The 20389-nt window shown below is 42.2% G+C and overlaps 1 protein-coding gene across 5 annotated transcripts in view; it reads right to left on the bottom strand.

Annotated features, from left to right (window-relative positions):
* The window catches only part of LOC118229261 (lysine-specific demethylase 4B-like), a 46530-nt gene that overhangs the window by 2355 nt on the left and 23786 nt on the right, over nucleotides 1-20389 (bottom strand). For all 5 annotated transcript variants that reach the window (XM_035421068.1, XM_035421070.1, XM_035421071.1 and 2 more), the window contains exons 7-21: nucleotides 16200-16303; nucleotides 15177-15314; nucleotides 12277-12473; nucleotides 11661-11821; nucleotides 11310-11578; nucleotides 8871-8976; nucleotides 8026-8201; nucleotides 7697-7940; nucleotides 6789-6865; nucleotides 6140-6195; nucleotides 5386-5494; nucleotides 3040-3225; nucleotides 1994-2161; nucleotides 1498-1617; nucleotides 816-908 (exon numbers count right to left, since the gene is read on the bottom strand). In XM_035421068.1, the coding sequence (XP_035276959.1) occupies nucleotides 816-908; nucleotides 1498-1617; nucleotides 1994-2161; nucleotides 3040-3225; nucleotides 5386-5494; nucleotides 6140-6195; nucleotides 6789-6865; nucleotides 7697-7940; nucleotides 8026-8201; nucleotides 8871-8976; nucleotides 11310-11578; nucleotides 11661-11821; nucleotides 12277-12473; nucleotides 15177-15314; nucleotides 16200-16303 (2204 nt within the window). The remainder of the gene's footprint in view (nucleotides 1-815; nucleotides 909-1497; nucleotides 1618-1993; nucleotides 2162-3039; nucleotides 3226-5385; nucleotides 5495-6139; nucleotides 6196-6788; nucleotides 6866-7696; nucleotides 7941-8025; nucleotides 8202-8870; nucleotides 8977-11309; nucleotides 11579-11660; nucleotides 11822-12276; nucleotides 12474-15176; nucleotides 15315-16199; nucleotides 16304-20389) is intronic.

The following is a 20389-nucleotide window of genomic DNA, read 5'->3' as shown; positions in this document are numbered from 1 at the left end:
ATACAGATCCGAAGTACAACAGTGCTAAATCTCAATCTCGTTAAAAGTCTCGCTGTAAACACATGCCCCTTAAATGCATGGACCTCAAACACACAGCACTTCCACTTTAATCCATATGGTAGGCCTAGGCGATATACTAATCAATATCCAATGCAATAACGGTCATCGCCACCAAGTGGTGTATTGTCTTTCTTTTCATCTCTGTTTCTTGAATTATACGTGATGCGGCAGTAAACATCTACACTTCCGAAGCCACGTGAAATGCTTACAGAGAAAGAATGTCAACACTGTTATCTGTTGGGTGCTGATAAAACAGCCAATCAGCAGCCAGGCCTTGTAGCTTCCATGTGATTGACAAAAACACATCACATGATCACATGGAACCTGTAGGACCTTGTTGTCTTATGAACACCCAACAGATAATAGTGGTGACGTTTTTTCCTCGGAAGCATTTCACGTGGCCTCTGAAGTTTGCACATTTACTACCACATCAGGCATGATCAAAAAAAAGATTAAATGAAAGGCAGTACACCACTTCTGTATTCAATAATTATCGTTGTGGAATACTGCCCAGCCTTACCATACGTTACTACTTTTTTGTGGCGATAATCTATTTACCGAATATTGATTTGTTTTCGTAAGTTATGAATCAAACCTTTCAAAAATTCCCGCCAACATTTCACCTGCCTTTCATAGACAAAATAGACAATGACTTTGAAATAAACTACTTGCTTTTAAAATCAACCAATGTGGTATTTTTGCTGACAGTGAACTTTGACCCCTGTGCCACCTGCCTATGGACTCTATGGACTCACCAGGTGGGAACTGATACTCTTGGGCAGTACTTGCCCCAGCATGTGGAGTTCACTGCGTTTCAGTGTCATTTGGGATTTGTCCTCAAATTCCACCTGGCGAGGGACAATAGGGAATCAGTTACACGCCAAGACATGGTTTTGCTGAGATGCAGAGAGTGAGTCACTGTGTGACTGTGCTGTGCTGAGGTGTGCGTGGTAACTTACTGTGACTGTGCTGTGCTGAGATACGAGGGATAAAACACCGTGTGACCGTGCCGTGTTGAGGTGTGTGTGGTAACTTACTGCAACTGTGTTGCACTGAGGTGTGGGCGGTAAGTTACTGTAACTGCTGCGCTGATGTGTGGGCAGTAAAAAACTGTGACTGCTGTGCTGAGGTGTGGGCGGTAAGTTACTCCAACTGCTGCGTGGAGGTGTGGGCAGTAAGTTACTGTAACTGTGCTATGCTGAGGTGTGCACGGTAAGTTACTGGAACTGTGCTATGTTGAGGTGTGTGCGGTAAGTTACTGCAACTGTGCTGCACTGAGGTGTGCATGGTAAGTTACTGTAACTGTTGCGCTGATGTGTTGGCGGTAAAATACTGTGACTATGCTGTGCTGAGGTGTGGCCAGTAAGTTACTGTAACTGTGTGATGCTGTATTGTGATGTGTGGATATGTGAAATGGTGGCGGGATGCTGAACTCACCTGGTAGAGATTCTCAAGGCGCGTCCTGATGAACGAGCCCCTGAACACACTGGAGTCCTGACACAGCACCAGAATAGGCTGTCCCACCTTGGGGGGGCCAGACTGCTGGCCGTCCTGCCACTGACAATGAGGGAGCGGAAGTGACGCATCCATTAGAAACAGACGGTTTCAGCACAAGTTCATTTGTTGCACCTGCACAAGTCAGCAGGCACCAGACAGCACATGCAGCTCCAAAAAAAGCGCAAAGATCTATTGCAAGAGAGCCGTAAAATGTAAGCATAAAAGTACCACCTACAAAAACTGCAAACCCCTCCAAAATCAACTGAAGTATTTCTAAGTCAAGTTACAAACCATCTCTGCATTACATTACATGCAGAAGAACACGAAAGTACAAATACATACATCCTTCACTAAACTAACTAAAATCTTGGAGGAATGATCAAAGAGAAAACTGGAGCAGTTTAAAGAGAAAAGCCCTGTTGAGGGTATCACTAACCCAGACATTCTCTGGACAGATGTTGTCACTGTAGGAGCCATCCTCAAAGTTGACGCCATAGAAGGTTTGCGTGGCTATGCCAGTGATGGTGCAGCTGTTGTACCATCCATCACTCTTCCGTCCAATCATCTTCTGGCCCAGGTACAGCTCGCTGAATGCAGGTTGTGACTTTGGACAGAGAGGGAACACTCCTAATTCAGTGAACAGTGAGCCTAAATCCTGTAAGAGCGCCTTACATAATCCAGTTTCTCGGTGGACACGAGTGCCCAATACGTTAATCACGATTGGCCAGTCGATCGCAGAGGCCATGCTGGTAGATTGTGTGTCATTTGAAAAAAGTATCTCACTTAAAATTAGAATTCTTCCAGTTTTCATCCCTCTTCTGTACTGCGTCTAGCTGCATAAGGTAACTAGCTTACAGGTCCAAGAGAAAACTTCAGCTCGGCGAACTTCAGCTGACGCCACCAAAGAAAAGTAATTCCAAGGTTGACTCCAAGTAATTCCAAGTTTTTGAACGAGACCTGTCGGCTTGTCTTTTTACTTCACTGTGTCTAGGCTTCTTTGCATCTGCCATTGCAGCAAATTAGCACCAAACACTTTGTTGGAACCACAGGCTCTGTAGCCACGCCCACCCGTCCCCACACAAAAAAGAGCGCCATGCCCAGGAATGTCCCAAACACATTTTAGATGAACAAATACAGGTAAAAGGTGCACAAATTCAGCTAGTGTGTAAAGACTGAGATTGCCAGTACATCATAGATATGCCTTGGCATAGTTATTTTATAATATTTGAAAATACAAAATCCTGCATCGTTTGCCTTTAAGTGTACTCTCAATGGTACAATGGTAGTATCACGCCAAGAAGTCAAGATGCTAGTCTTGTAGTCACACACCGAGTGCCCTAACTGCAATGTTTACACTGTTTCCTATCTAAACAATTCACAGCCTCATCACAAAGAAATGACAAATCCAAAATGCAACTACATCCGTTTCATCACTGTCTTCCTTGAACCTCGTAGCTGCTTCTTACAGGCATGTAGACGTACCTTGACGTCAGTTGTTTTGTGCTTGTGGCAGGTGACTGACACCACATAGGGCCAATCAGCAGGTCTCATGAGCACTCCAGCGATGTGCGCGCAGGTCACATGGAAGGATGTGGAGCAGGTGTCATAGGAGCACTGGATGCAGGCACCGCGGATCTTCTTTGAGTTCTTGTGACAGTAAACGCACTTCTACAAAACACATAAGGAATGATCTCCAATATAATTATCTTCACACAGACCGACTACTGTACATACTCATAGTCAAATCAGACCCTTTTCTTGAAAATAATAGTGTTTCTAGAATAAGATTTTCAATTATTGTAAAATGCAGTGTATAAGTGCACACAGGTTATATATACATTTTTTTCATTTAAAAACGGATATATAACCTGTATAGGCCTTCTTTATTTCAGAAAGGCATTTCCTGGTAACCACGTTGACAGAAGATGAAGCTCATTCATGAAATCTACTCGCTGTTTCCACATTATCACCTGAATTTCAGCTCCGATCACAGGTAGCTAGCAAATGACCTCAAGACGTTCAACAAAACTACTCCATTTGGCTCTAAAAGAATCAGTTATTTTTCCGAGTAAAAACATAATCAGAAAGGGTAAATGAAAGTAAAAGTAACAGAAAAAACACCATTTACCTCAAGTGGGATAAGACAGAAAATGATCAAAGCCAGGAAAGGTCACTGTGCTGTAGGATTACAATACTAAATAAATAGTTAAAGCTGTTAATTTACTTCGTTTTCTAATCCGTGGTGTTTGCTTCAAGTTGCTCGATTGTCCCTTGATAAACGCAGTTTTAGTATTTTTCATTACAGGCGTATCAAAATTGATGGCCACTATATAAAAAAGGTTACATGTTTGACTACAAGCAGGTGTATTAAAGAGTCTAACATATACACAAAACCGGATATAAACTAAAAAAATGTGTTTACAGTTACTTTTCCTAGTTCTAGTATTCATCCATTTCAAACTCTTTCAATATATTTTTCATCCCTGATTATCTTGTCCTCCTCTCATTTCCCCCTGTCCCTGACATCTCTTATGACCCAACGAAATCAATAACAATACTCCATACATCATTTCACCTGCCATGATCTAGGACATACCAGCTCCAAATATCAGTATGAACTTCAGATTCTCTGTATTGTGTTGTCTGATTGAATACTAGTGAGTTAATAATAAGATACAAAAATAACCAATATAATGCAAGAAAAAAGTTTTTTTATTATATTTGAAACTTGAAGGCACTGGCTGGAAATGTAATTTGCCAATGAAGAGGAGGCAGACTTGTTAAAATCTTGTTAAAATCTTGTTAAAATAAACATTTAGCCATTTTAGATGCATATACTGAACAGTGTGAAACCCTTAGGTCTTAAGGTCGTGTTCACCAATTTAAATGTAAATATTTTGGATTAACTGTCATTAAAATAAAAAAGCACTTCTCTCCCCCCTCTTTCCCTCCCCACATTCCCCCTCACCTCTCTCTCTCTCTCTCTCTCTTTCTCTTTCCCCCCTCCCTTACCTCTCTCTCTCTCTCTTTCTCTCTCCCCCCTCCCCTACCTCTCTCTCTCTCTCCCTCGTTGGCTCAGCATTTAAATCAGGATAGCAGGAGAATAAAACATTTAGGAAATAGCCAAATTAGAAAATATCCATAATCGAACAGATCCTCTCATTAAATAAACTACGCGCATACAGGTGTGGAGTGGTTTGCTCCGTCTTATACATGTGATCATGTGATGATAATTTTCCTATGAACAACACGGTGACAGTCCTGCTTGCAGACCGATGCACTCCCTCTGTCCCACAGCCACTGCTGAAATTCACGCAGCAAATTTCTGGGATTTAAAAATTGGACGTTAGACAAAAACATATGAAAGTTTTAGATTTTCACAGTGGAGCCAAATCCTAGCCAGTGGAGGAGTTTGCATGTTCTCCCCATGTCCACGAGGGTGTCCTCCCACAGTCCAAACACGTGCAGGTTAGGCTAATTGGAGACTCTAATTTGCCCATTGGTATGTTGGCTGTTACCACTATGAAAGGGTTCATGTTAAAATCGACTCAGAGTAATACTGTACTCTGTATGGAAACAATATTTTACTTCCCAGAGTTCAGTTAAGTTCAACTCTTGGAGAGAGTTAAAAGATGAACTCTCAGAAAAGAATTAGTTTAACTCTGGCCGACACTTTATTCGATGGCACTCAAACTCCCAGGGAGTTCATTCCAGACCAAATTTTGCTGTGCGCTACTTGTGTGTTTAACTGTCCAGCTGTCCTGTACCCAGTACACAGTTTCCCAGAGTGATGTGTTGTGAAGGAGGCACAGGGCACACAGGACTCACCAGCCTCTTCCTCTGCGCTGGAACGGCACCGAGGTCCACAGGTTCCCTCTTGACGGCGTTGACGAAGCGAGCTTCTGGCACCGCAATGGCGCATATCACGTGTACCCACCTATACGCGATACGACACGTACCACTTTAGTGACTTCCTCTTAACTACCTAATAGTATTCTGTATTTGTTCAGTACAGTCACACATTTTAAAAAGGAAAAACAAGTTATGAAACGGTTCAATGATTAAGGTGAATTCAATTAAGTGAATCAAACTAACAGCTAAATCGAATGTTTTCACTACATTTCAAATGGTTCAGACAGGTTACTAAAGGGTGTGTTGACCCAGGATCAGTTTATGGGAGCATAATTTATGGTATATGGTGTGTGGACATTAAACATTTCAAAATGATAGCTGCAATCTATAAACAAAACAGCTGCAAGTCTGAAACTATTTTTTTCGGTTATGAAAAAAAACACATTTCTACTTCAGCATAGATCCTATTACCGCATGTCTGTTTTTCACATCCGTGGCTTGAATAAAGACAGTTTCTATGGACAGCTTTCCACCAATGTGTCAATAGTTCAGTATGGGTCCAGACAACCATCAACTTTGTTATTGTGAAAACAAAACTGTTTAGCTGTCTGATGTTGTCAGCTCAAAGGTGAATGCAGCGCCAATATGACATATCGCAACTCTGAATGTAACTTACAGAAAATGCATTCCTACAGGTATAAATGACCTCTGAGGCACGTAAAATACTGACCTTCCATCTGTAGTCACCTTGAGAGCTCCACCTCTTAAATTGCACAGGCAGCAGTCCTGAATACACAACACAATAAAGTATATCGCTGGCTATAACAACACAGTGAAGACAGATCGTGATGTGACATCAACCAGGGGTTATTACAATACCGGTAAGACTGACAATACTATGTCCTGAACCATGGGTTCTCACAGCAGGATTAAGACAAAGTGTGTCCATGTATTGGTACCAAACCAGAACTAAGTTGCTCTATGTATCACAAGGCGATTGCTTTCTTGTAGACTTGCACAAATAAACTTATATTTCAATCTGTCTGAACCATGTTTTTTTTCACAATGTAGTCTAATTAATGGCATAATTTTCAGTTGTCCCATGGCTGCCATGTGCCACAGCATTAAGGACAGGCCAGACTAATGCACGTCCCCTCCAAGGTGTGCAGTGCCAGCTCTCTCTTCTTTGCACTCTGAGGTCTGCAATCATTACACCTGAGGAGTAATACTTTAGGCACATTTGACACAAGCAGACCAGAGAAGTAACTTGGACATAGAACATTATTTCAATGACTTAATGCTTGTGAGAAGGAGATGTGGAAGAACGATGGTCATATTCCCTATACAAGAGAACGCACAGATATAAAACAGATTCTCACCATTGTCCAGGCACCAGCCAGACATCGAGAGCACGTCCAGGCTTCACTCATACTGTCCAGGGTGATGCCATAACAGCCTGAAATGAAAGAGGGGGAGAGGCTGACTCCATATTCCACAACGTGCAGACACTTCCAGTCTCAGAGAAATGAGACAGAAGAATGCATAAAAAAAAGAGTGTGCCAGAGCCTTCTGGTTAGATTCCCATTTGACTATGAGAACTTGACGATGAGAATGCTCCCCAGTCTTAGAATGCCTTTACTGGTGACAAAAACACGTTCCATGCATGCCGCATGCAAACGCACTGACAATCTCTTTGATACTGAGTGCTGCAATGAGCGTAACACGGATCAGCTGGGCTCATTACTCCGCCAAGGCAACGGGAATATAAGTTTGAACACATTGCATATTCAAAATTTATCATTTCTAAGAGTTTCAAACAAGTTTGATTATCAAACAAAAAAGTAATAGCCCTAGTCCTGACACGACAGTTACTATGTCAATATTTAGTTTAAATCTATTTCCCTGTGTGATAGATACAGAGACACCTTGTAATAAATGCTTATTCCTTTTACCCATTTTTGCTACTTTTATCTGTCTACGCACGTCGTTTTGTCAATTGTTTCATAACGCTAACTGCAGACAGTGTCACAACAAGGGTATGTCACAGTTACGAAAGGACATGTCATGTTTTATGACGTAGTAATGACACTATTTCCATGGTCCACGTCAAATATAGTGTTACCGCTCAAACGATTATAAGGAGGTCAAGCTGCCACTTACTCATCCTGGTAACTGGAAGTCTGGGACAATACCATTATAGTCATGAATGCTTATGTTCTTTTCTTGGGAATGATGATCATGTATTACTGTACATGAATGTACTGTTTTACAGCTTAGGGAAACTCACTGGCGTGGACCTGCAGGCAGCAGGTGGAACAGAACAGCAGCACGCTGGTTCCATCAGCCCCAGTCTGGGAGCTGCAGCGCAGGGGGTCCGTGCCGCCACTGTCCTCCACGGCGGCGGAGGCAGAGTGCGGGCCCTCCGCCCTCCAGCCCCGAAAACCGAAGCACGTCTCCGGGACGAGGGGTTGGGTGTGGCTGCCGCAGCGGGGGGCGTGGCCGTCCGCTGAGAGGACGGGGTCCTTGTGAGGCTGGCGGAGGGAGAAGGCGGCAGTGTGAAGCGGGTGCGGCTGAGGTCTTCACGCCGCGCGGTCACCGGCGGTACAGTGCGCTCACCTCTGAGTACGGGGAGAACAGGGCGCAGATGGCGCAGTGCGGCGCGATGTCCGCCACGGCGGCGTTGAAGTGACACTCTGCCAGGAAGTTGGACGGCCGGCTCTGCCACAGATGGCACTTTGCTGTCTTGGCTTCCTGCTTCTCTGCGCCCTCTCCTGGCAACATAGTGAAGAGCTCTGTAGAAACAGAATGTCAGGGGTCAATCAGGGTTCCTGCAGGTTTTCAGACTTTTCAGACCTCAAATTTCACAGCTTTTTGCTCAAAACTTTCACCTTAGCTGGGAAAAGCCTTTACAGACTTAAAAAAAGTATGTATTTTCAGAATAAATTAAGCTAGTCAAGGAAACATTAAACCCAGCCTACTAAGAACTTTCAACAACCCATTTGAAAGCAAGATTAGTTAGCTAGATGCTATCAGACCTGGGACAAATACGTATTTGTTTTGGATTCAAATACTTTTCTGTGCTATATTGATCTTGCCTGGTGTAATTGAGCCTGACAATATGACCAGAAGGTGGGGTTGGCACTTTTTGAGAATATTTCATTGGTTTCAATACACCAGACAAGATAATTAAAGCGTAGAAATGTATTTGAATCCAAAACAAATATGTATTTGACCCAGGTCTGGATGCTATTTATAGAATGCAATATATAAAATGTTTGTAACAGCTAAAATGGTTTTATGACATTACCCATCCTGTACCAGAGATGGGTTACAAACAAATTTATAAGGCAGTTGCAATGGTAATCTAACAGTGAACACAGAAGCCTTTCTCGGCATAATGCCAACACTGAAAAAACAACAACATCAGTACTGGTGAGAAAGACCCTTGATGACTAACTGACCTTCATCACTGGAAATGTCCTGCTTGAGGACGGAATGCGGGGAGCCTGTGGGTGGCCTGCTGATGGGGTGACGGCGGCTCTTCTTCACCTCTAGCCTCTTCCTCAGCTGTGAATAGGAAGAAGGGTTGGACTGTGCACAAAAACAGTGCTGTAATTGCACCCACCTGGAAACAGTCTGATCGGGTCACTGAGTATCGGCTCCTACACACACTGGCCATTGACTGTTTACATAAGAACGGTACGACTATAGAATAAGATTAACCACCTCATTAAAACAGCATCCACCCCTTCTAGAATGATCCAGAAAAAAACACTCAGAATGAAATGAAATCAAAGAGAAAAAACGGCTTTGATGTAATCCCTTTTTAACACTGGCTCTTGTGCAAATCAAATGGACTGCAGGTGAATGACTTCCTGTATATCTCTATTAGTTTGTCCTGAACGTATATAACCTCAAATACATTTAAGCTGCACTTTTGTCCTTTTCTTCAATGTGTCACTGTTGGCACTCTAATTTAGGTAATCAGTGGTAAGCAGTCAAAAGAATGCAACCAATTATACTGAACAATTAAAGGCTAATTGAAAAATCAGTACGCTTAACAGCGCAATTCTGTAAACTAATGCGGTTTCAGGGAAGTGTCAGCGAACATAAACATCCAACTACAGACTCCAACTACATTGTGAGAAATGGCTTCAAACAAATGGGTACACTAACAATATTTGCCTGGTATCCTGTGAACCGATGGATGAGAACAATCGATCTTGCAAAAATGGAAAATAATCATTACACCATGAAGAAAAGGTAACAACAGACCAACAAAACATGAAGACTAAACTCAAAAGCATTCTCTGTCCAAGAAGGAAAACAACAGAGGAAAATGACAATTTTTGTTGTATTTTTGATTTCTGATTTTGTTTGCAGCTTGAGTCTCTAATCAGTGTAAATCTTCCCATAGAAATAACAGTGTTAGATACTATCTAGTCTGTAGATAGTCCGAGCACTAGGTACAATTTGGCAAGCATTATTGGGCCTATTCCCATCATTATGTTATGTTATGTTATGTTATGTTACTATACGTTACGTCAGTGGTGTCAAACTCGTTGCCATGGAGGGCCGTGTGTATGCAGGTTTTCATTCCAACCAATTAATGCTGCCTTAATTGAGTCCAATTACTCATTCAGCCATATGCGTTTAACTGCATTGAAGCACAGAATATAAGAAAATTTTTATTTAGACAATGCGGGTCACCATAGACGTCGGGTCACCACTGTGCACAAACCTGCATCCCTAATTCAGCAAATAATTTAACTAATTATATAATCAAGATCTGAGGCTGGAATGAAAACCTGCATACACACGGCCCTCCATGGCAACGAGTTTGACACCACTGCGTTACGTTATGTTATGGAACAGACTATCCAAAATCCTGAGGTTTTCATTTCATGCATGTAGTAACAGTAATACTTCAATAACAAAATATTAAACATTGTACCAGCTTAACTTAAGAAAAAAAAACCTATGTGTAAGATTTTGTTTTGCTCAATTGTGTCCCCACCAATGTTTAAATCAAGCCCATGCATTTGATCTTCTTCTACATTTGGATCATTTCACACAAATATAAGCCGTGTTGCACTTCAAATATAATTTCAAATGGGCAAACTCACTTTTAAATGAAAACATATTACATCATAGATAATATATCTCATAAATACACTTTTATTTTCTATCATCTCTCTTCTGCATATAACCTTCCTTGCTTTCAATATTTGTGCACAGTATTCCATCAAGAAATTCAAAATGTATTAGTATTTGAAAATACCGGCAGCACTTACAAGAAGCTGTTAGTAAAATAGTAGGAAAAATGAAAAAAATAGTAAATAGTAAAATAGTTCAGACTGTTTTTTTAATATTTCAAAAACAACATTTATTTAAGGCTAGCGTGTTTAGAAATACCTCAAACATTAAATGCTTCACACACTAGAACCACATTTCCAAATTCAAATTTTTTTTCTTGTATTTACCCAGGTCTGGTGAGAGAGGCACTGATGGCAAAGTGAGAAAGATGAATGTGATCACTGACGCTAAAACGAACCGGAGAGCATCGAGCACTAGCTAATGAAGATTGACTGGGCCGAGAGGCTAATGGGCCATAAATACCATATGGTGTTGAGAGCCACAGCTGTACGCTCCACTGATGCTGTGGGGGGGTGGGAGTATAGGGCCTCACAATACCAATGGCTACAAATCAAAATGGTGAACATAACCCAGCGGAAGGGCTCAAGTTGTGAAAGTGATTTTAGTTGTTTTCCGGCTTGAATCGCGTTTCTTACAGTACTGTGACTGTCCGTTGTAACAGTCTTCATTCCCTCTCACTCTTTAAGGAACTGACTGCCGAATGCCGGGAAAAATCTAAAATGCGATCACGCCGTCAAACTCACCTGGTTGGCCTCTTTGTCAGGTCTGCCCTCTGCTGGCAGCTCTGTGTCAGTGCACTGCTGTTCCACCCGGCTGCCTCCGCCAAACTGCTGAAAGGCCGGCCAGCAGGAGAGGCCCTCCTTGTCAATGGCAGCCTTCTTGGGTCCAGGCCCCAGCGCCGCTTGGTTCTCCTGCATCCCCTTCTCTGTCCCAACCTTCTCTAATCGCTTCTTCTTTTTCCTCTTCCGTTCTTCAACTACAAAGTGCTTTGGCTCTCTCTGGGGGTCATAATCTGGGCAACAGATAAGCCAATGGTTGGAATGACGGTGTTTGTATGCTTTTCGTTCCACCCCCCTTTCCTTTCTTCTGCTTACCCTCAGCCTCTGTCAGCTCCGCCCTCTTCTGCAGCCTACGGGCCTTCCGCTCCTCCACCTGCCGCGTGTACTCCACCAAATCAAACTCAATGCCCTCGTCCGCCAAAACCTTAATCTCCACCTCCTTCAGCCGACGTAGCCGCTGTCTCTTCTCTAGGGCTCTGAGCCGAAATGGGGACCAGTAACATGGTTCTCAGCAACGTCATCTCAATAACCCAGAGTAACACAGTACATTAAAGCAGATATGATGGGATCGTCTACGTAGTAACTCAGTACACTGGAGCAGACGCAGTGAGGTCACCTCATTAATGCTACAGTGAAATTAGCTGTCAGCACAGTGACACAGCTACAGTGTAGTCAACAGTATTATCAGTGACAGCTCTACAGTGGTTAAGTTACCTCAGTGTCAGCTATAGTGTGATCAGGTTACCTCAGTGGCAGCACTATTGTTGTTAGCAGTTACCAGTGTTAACTCTAGTATGGTTAACAGACTCACCCTACCTAACAGATCCAACTCAGTTAAGAACTTATGATTAATGGAGTAAAATTAGCAATGTGACATGTGTTATTGACACATACACCTCAGTAGCTCAGTTCATTGATTCTGCTCTCTGACCTGTGCAGTAGCTCGCCCCGGACAGCGGCCCTCTTCTGTTTCCACAGCTCCAGCTCGGGGGAGGTGACGGCAGTGGGCTTGCGGTGGTCCAGCAACGTCACGTCTTTGCCCTGCTTCCACAGCTCATAGCGCTGCGGCTGCAGGTGCCGCACAAACACGTCCATGGAGATCTTCACCATGTCGCTGCGACACGTGCACTGCAAGGAGGGCAGAGGTCTTCAAGGCCACTGAGGTGCATGCAAGGAGGCGGAGCAAAGATCTAGCCTCGCTGCAAGATGCGTGCAGCACAACTTTCACCACAGTACATGCATTACACTAAATTCCATTACAGGCATTGAGCAGACGCTTTTATCCAGTGGCTTGCAAATCTTTTGCATTTTTACACAGGATCCATTTATACAGCTGGATATATATTGAAGCAAATCAGGTTACGTACTTTGCTCAAGGGTACCCGAGAATCGAACCAGCAACCTTTAGGTGGCAAGCCCAGTTCCCTACATCACACATACAGTAAATGCTAAATATAGCAGAATAAAAAAGGAGCACACAAGTAGAGACAAAGAATGAAAGTTGAACAGCTGGCCTAGAACCACCATAAAAACAGGCCGCTACTGCACATTCAGCACAGACACACCCGTGTAACTACCACCAAGGTCAAAGAGGGCAAGTAATAATAATAATAATCTACAATAAGACCAATAAAGATGGTCAACAGTCAAGTCTCAGTACTTTTCCCTCATAGATTCGTCTAAATTACACCACGGCCATTACACGCACCATCGTCCCCAGAGCTGAGCCAGACGCAGCCCTCATCAGAAAACGTATTCTGACAATACACCTTCAAAAATAAAGTGCTGTACTGCAACAGACTGGGAGAGAATGCACCAGACCTCAACTGTAACATATAAACTACTCAGATTAAGTCTTCACCCCATAAAAGCCAGGGTCAGACCTAATTCACTCTCACTGGCTGGAGTGAGTGAAAAGTGGCAGGTGAGGTGTCACTCAGACAGGAGTCTTTGTCAGCACACAGAATGGAGCAGAATGAAGGATGGGAGGGAGATACTGTATTCCCGTCACTTCAGAGTGACTCATGTCTCAGACACTTTCCTGAACAGATTCATCACTTTGACATCAAGAGACCAAAAAGAGAGGCAATACAAGAAATAAGGCCACGGAGAGGGAGGTGGTGTCAGCTTAACCTGTGCTGAACTGAGATGTAAGATATTACATGCTGCAATATACAAGACAGTATACAGGGCTGCGTACAGTAATTTGTCCTTTGTGTACAGCAGTGGTGGACACAGGCGAGTCGACTGGTTCACATGCTAAACCTAAGCTGATGCAGTTAGTCAGTTGTATTTTTCTTTAACTGAAGCTTGTCATAGATGTGTGGGGTAATGATGCATCTTGAGCAGGAGAGCAATCTGTGAAGTTACTATATATGAAATCTCTGAATTAGCAAACCGACGAAAGTGAACAACCGACGAAAGGCCAGAGCAGAAAAGTGCAGAAAGATATAGCAGTGAAAAGAAAGAGTCAGAGCGGTGTGATCCCAAGCTCTTCCTGTTCATCACTTCGTTTCAATTTTCACCGGTCTGTGAACTGTAAAACCCATTTGAGAGAACCACCCGGAAAGCAAAGCGTTCACCAGCAATCCGGCTCTTATAAACCACTGAGAAAGGCCAGGCCAGGAGAGGGGCGGAGGGTGAATAGAAATCCATCAGTTAAATGAATCCAGTTCAGTTCTCTCACAGAGAATATGCACCACGTACTGAGATGATCACAGTAATGATTTCTGAATTATTCAACAGCTTGTTCATGCGATAAATGAATAAATGCAAAACATGCAACTTATTCATTGCATGTATTACTGTACATGTACAGTGCCTTGAAAAAGTATTTTCCCCCTCCCTGATTTCCTCTATTATTATTAACACAAAATGTGATATTACACAAAGGGAAAGTGAGAGTAAACACAAAACACATTTTTTAAATTATTATTTCATTTTATTAAAAAGCAAGTTCACAATGGCTGAAAAGAAACAAAATTTATATTTTGGAGTAGTCAAAGTCTTGACTTGAACCCAGTAGAGAAGCTGTGGCAGGACCAGAAGGGAACAGTTCATGTTTGAAAAACTACCAATTTGTCTGAAAGCAGTTCTGCAAAGAAGAGTCGGCTACAGCGATGTGAAAGACTGACATAAAATTATAGGAAGCGTTTGGTTGCAGTTATTGCTGCTAAAGGCGGTGCAATCAGATATTATGTTTAAGGGAGCAATTATTTTTTCCCCATGGGAGATATGGGTATTTGATAACTTTTTCATTAAATAAATGAAATAATTTAAAAACGTGTTTTGTGTATACTCAGTTTTCTTTGGTCTCATATTACATTTTGTCCAAAGATCTGAATCCATTCAGTGAGACAAATATGTAATAATAGAGGAAATTAGGAAGAGGGCACTGTATTTATTTAAATGCAACCCAATTCACTGTTTGTACAAAACAGCCATTTTAATAATCAAACCAAAGCCCTGCTAGGAGAATAAAGCTAAAGTTCATAATCAATGCCCACATGAAAGATTTGTGAGAACAAAAAACGAAGAGAAACCTTAAATTACATACTGACAGGCAGAGCAGCTGCAATCCTCCAAATGTAATGACTGTTTTTTTTATTATATCCAAATAAATATAATATCCTCAAAATGTAATATACCCTCCCAATGTAAGAGATTCATCTCAGTGACACAGCTGTAAATTACATATTGATAAAGACTGCTGACAAAAACGAATCACAGATGTGGAGAAAAAAGGTTAAACTGTGCATCATTAGAGAGAAACAATCAAAAATGATAAATCCAGGAAGGTTTTGTCTTGTTTTATTAGTTAATGCTGCTAACCTGAGAGGCCATCTTGCCATAGTCGATCCAGCGCAGGGTGGCAAAGTTGGTGGATTCAGCGCAATTAAAGCCGTGGTTGAAGCCAGTGTGGTAGCCATAGGGAAACGTGATCATAAACTCCCCAGCTTCCTGGGTGACCTAGTGACACAACATCATCAAAAAACAGTCCATCTGTAATTCTTTTTTAGTAGGAAGTAAGTTTTTTTAACTTACTTCCTCAGCACAGAACATTCATTTCTCATTATCAAGTTAATCAAAACACTCACTCGCTATCAAACAAATGCAAAAACTCATTAGTTTCTTTTGTTTACATACATTATACAATTACAAATTCTCAATATTGTGCTAAATAAAAGGGTATTAGAGTGGCATATTCAGCGTACGGTAGGTAGTTTTAGTCTCACTGTTTTCTACTGTATTCACTTTTTGTGAAACTAATAAACAAAAAGATAAATAAAATAAAATAAAATAAAATAAACTAATAAATAAAAGATTTTATTATGGTGTAACATTTAGAATATTAACAATTTGTCGTAGGTAATGAAAAAATAAACATAAGAATCATTTTTTATATTGTGTATTTGCTATCCTGTAATACAGATGAAATTAGTCTCAAACACTACTCTAGTGCTGTTCTCAACAGTTCGCAATGCTGTTGCAGTCAATATTCATGCTACTGAGTTCAGAAAATCTTTTAAAATGTTAGGTCCCTGTCTGCCAATAACTTTAGTTCAGTTTTGTTTAGAATTCAGTTCAGTTTTGCCAAATTATTAATAATTACTATCATTAATTTATCAATGTTGTTTTATCTAACATCTTTATCAATATAAAGTAAATATGATTGACCAGCAGTTAGGGGGAAATTGCATACAGGTATTTATGTCCCTCTAACGTCTATTTTGCAGTGAACACTCAAATGTTCATGTATTTCCAAAACCATTTACTTTATTTTGGTACCTAAGCACGTGGAGCTAAATGAGTTCTGTGCTCTCCTAGCTTCACCCCTCAGCTCTAGACACCCACCCTGTGGAAGGGGATGCCGTACTTCTTCAGGGTAGAGGGAGAGATGAGGGTCATCTTGTGTCTGAGGAAAGCGTCACAGCCCTGAGAACTTCCAGGGAAGAAACCTGCAAACAGTACATCATAGGTTAGTACAGATGAAGAGCAGGGCCAGGCGGAGTGCGCTGCCAATCCATCACACCCAAGGATGAGTCGTTAAAAGCATTAAATGAGGTGAAATAAGGTGACACGGTTACGAGGGTCCCAGAGATGCTATAGCAAAGGCGGACACGATGCTAGACTGGTAAGAAGTATACCTGACGGACACGGCACCACGGAGCGGTGTGATGCCGAGTCACAGCCGTACCAGGCCCCAATCCCAACACCAATCCCAGGCCCCAATCCCAACACCAATCCCAGGTCCCAAACCCAACACCAATCCCAGGCCCCAATCCCAACACCAATCCCAGGTCCCAATCCCAACACCAATCCCAGGTCCCAAACCCAACACCAATCCCAGGCCCCAATCCCAATACCAAAACCTGCCCGCTGATCATCAGTTCATGACGTCACCGAGATGCAGGGGCAGAGGATCACTGGAGAGTCTAACAGCCTGGTCCATTCCCATCCAAAACAGGTTGGGCATTTTGCTGCTTAAAGGGGAATTGCACTTTAAAACACTTCTGCTTCTCATGACTGATATTGTCCTTCTAATGAATGTGTCGCCCTTCATTTTTCGATTAGTTATTTCATTATGTTAATATTTTACGCTGTTTTGTTGTTTTCCTTTACAAATGCAGGAAGTAGATCCAGGCAGTTTAGTGTCGAACTCGAGGATGCATATCATTGCGCGACTTCTGATGTGGGCGTACCTGCAGACAATAACATTAGGTTGGTCGTAGAAATAGTGATTTTGCTTTTGATCATGGGATTGTTGTGCCCTATCGATTTGAGACGAAATACACCGAAGAAGAGCTGGCTAATTCGCAGGCTGATCGTGCGAGAGCGAGAGCGAGTCAGGAGAGGGCCGAGATTGAGGAACCACAGGCTAGTCCCAGGACAAACAGCAACTGGTGGTACACATCCTATGTATCACAGACAGGTTGGTCGTAGAAATTGTGTTGTATTACTACTAGCTAGCCAAACCAAGCTAGCAACCCTATAACAACAGCCAGCAAGATGTCTAACTGTTACCGTACACATGTATCACAGACAGAAGCGATAGCGTTAGCCAGCCCGCTTAGTACCTACCACGAGCGGTTCGACCAATAATGGGAAAACGGTGGGTACAGCTCCAGGCTTCAGACAGTTGCCTTGGTAGTCGATGGCTTCAAAGTGGTCGCTGCATACAGTCCTCGTTTGCAAACTTCCTCGGCTGTTATGTTGGGGTGTCTGATTACATCTACCCATGTCTGGCACAAAGTTGTATCGCGTGGAAAACTATGAAAATGTGCTTTCAAGGCAAGTTTAACGGGAGCATTATAACAACCGGGTACAATGCACCTCATTAGTACACCGATATCGCATCAAATAAAAGCTAGCAGACGTTAGTTTGTTCGATTTCAACGTTAAGTTAACGAAATGTTTTGCTTCGCTTCTTCTCGATTTTGCCACGAAACATAATCGAAGAAGAAAAAACAGGAAACCGTACTACTATGTGGACTTGCGCAAAAAAAAAATAGGTCTTTGTTTCTAACGTTAGACATTTAAAATGAAATAACTAATCGAAAAATGAAGGGCAACACATTCATTAGAAGGACAATATCAGTCATAAGAAGCAGAAGTGTTTTAAAATGCAATTCCCCTTTAAATCAAGTCTCAGAATTTTATGCTTGCCCCGTTCCCCGGGCCGAGGAGGTAACTGAGCACCCTGGGAAGGCAAGATGCATCACCCCTAAACTAGCACATGGTGCCCCTCACAACCTTTGCACAGGGGAAGACAGCTATCATCGCCCATGAAGGTCGGCTACAGTACTCGGTTTTTCCGTTCGGTCTTCAAGGTGGCGATGTGCATTGAACCAATGACAGACCGATCCTTGTTCTTCCAGGCAAATGCATCTGAGGCAGTTTGGGAGCTGTCCCCTCCCAGTAGTATGAGGAGTACTGAACTCTCCCCTTGCCTCTGGATGCAGGGAGTCCTCGTCATCAGCATCACAGACAATGACCGGATTTTAGAAACGAGCGTCAGCTGGATCAGCATCATAGACGGCAGGCACAGAAAAGGAATTTCCCCCTCATTGCTGCATCTGCCTCCAGTGCATAATCAGCACAATGGGCCACATTCCCCAATCAAGATCAGCCACTAGTGTTCACTCAAAATGGAAGCAGGCCTTGGAATACTAGCTCTGCCCATTCCCACCCTGCCATCCAAAACCTCTTTGTTTAGTCTTCCATACAGAAAGCAGCTATGATATTTTCGTTGCCTTGTCTGCAGTAGTTCCACATTGAACATGACCGTGTTACTGGTCTGTAGTGGCAAACAGGGATGGGCATCAATTGTGCCAATATCAGTGCTTAAATGATACTTTTTTAACAGTAGCAGTGCCTAAGCAGGTGCCTGAACCAATACCTTTAAAATTATGAGCAAATGGTGACATTAAAGAACATCTTTTTATTGGAAGACATTGTATTTTAAAGGGGCACCGAAATGAGGCACCAAAATCTGCGTTGTCACTCGGTCCAGTACGTACTGTTCGTATGGAAACTGGTGCCACAGTGGTACTGGGTTTTGGTACCCCAAACCTATTACCAAACTTCTCCAACCCACCAACCAGAAATGCCACAGGGGATTCCACAAACATCGGCTGGCCATCAGAGAATGCCAAAACACAGAATTAGTTTGTCTTCTATTTGCTTTGCCTTTGCTTTTGAATTATCCTCCTGTTTTCTTCCTAAATTGCAATGGTTTATGCTCTAGCTGTTTGTTATTTTGTTTGGCTATTAATAATAGACAATTGTGTGCTAAAAAATGGTGTTCTCATTTTGGACTGTACTCTATTTTTCACCTAGTTTTCTTGTGCCACCCAACATAAGAAGTAAAATATTTTTACTGAGCTAAAATAGACAAGAAACTTAGATAGACAACTTTTCTAACTTTTTTTTTTTTTCTTTTGCAATTTCTGACATGTCACTATCAATCGATGCATACCAAGTGAAGTGTCTGGACGCACTGAAATTGGATAAGTCTGCCCTCAGCATCCCAGAGGCCATTTCCAAAACCACGTGCCAATCGAGAAATTTTCATATTTACTGAATTTTTTTTTTCTCCCCAGCAATGGGTATTCACGGTGAGAAATATATCAAAATTTCCACAACATTTTCATGCAGGCAAACAATGCCTCCACCCCATGCAGAGCATCGCTGCAGATGGTAGCTGAAAAAATAAATATGATGCAACAGCAATGTAAAAGGCTAGCTTCTCAGCAGGAAAGGTATTATGCCTTGCGGGAGATAGATATTCAATAGCAACCTTCAAAAAAAAGTGTGCTGTCAAACTGACAAAAGCATGCAAACTTAATCTAAAATCTCACTCAATGTGGTTAGGCAGAGAGTGGAGCATTATTCCAATGACACAGAAGTCACCAAAACTCCAAGACCTTTTAGTAGGGGCTCACATATATCTTTACGTGCACACTGAACACAAACATTCAGAACTTAAGTCTTAGAGGACTGGGAATAGGCTATACCCAGCCAACACATGACCCACTTACAATTCAAAAACACATCACCTTGCTACGCTGCAGGATATCAGAGAAATGTAAGACTGTACAAAGTCTTTACTTACAATAAACACTACATCGTTTTCTGAAAGGCTATATAAGACATGTAAAGAGAATCCGTTTGGCAAATGATGTTAGCAGGTAGCACAACCAATTTTATCTCCTAAACTAGATTCTTTGGCTGCTTCTTTTTCACAGGGAGAATGTCACATTAAAAGCCTTTCTTTCATACAGCAGCAGCTGATAAGGCTAGACTCAACTAAAGAAGACTTGATTTCCTTGTACTTCTCATAAAAAAAATACTGGGGTGATGCCCAGAAAGCCATTTAATAGATGTGAGGTTTAAAGTTGCTATGTCCTTCACTTTAATCCTCTTGATTCTGAGCACACACATACAATAACGCTTTTCTTTGGCTAATGAACCACAGAAAGAGAGGAGAGAGGTGAAGAATGTGCTGAGCAGTCTTCCTGTAGCAGAGGGCTTGTAATTCAATC

Source organism: Anguilla anguilla, chromosome 6, assembly GCF_013347855.1.
Source record: "Anguilla anguilla isolate fAngAng1 chromosome 6, fAngAng1.pri, whole genome shotgun sequence".
Taxonomy (NCBI): Eukaryota; Metazoa; Chordata; class Actinopteri; order Anguilliformes; family Anguillidae; genus Anguilla; species Anguilla anguilla.
The sequence above is the reverse complement of the archived record's forward strand: the minus strand, read 5'-3'. Positions and strand labels throughout refer to the sequence as shown.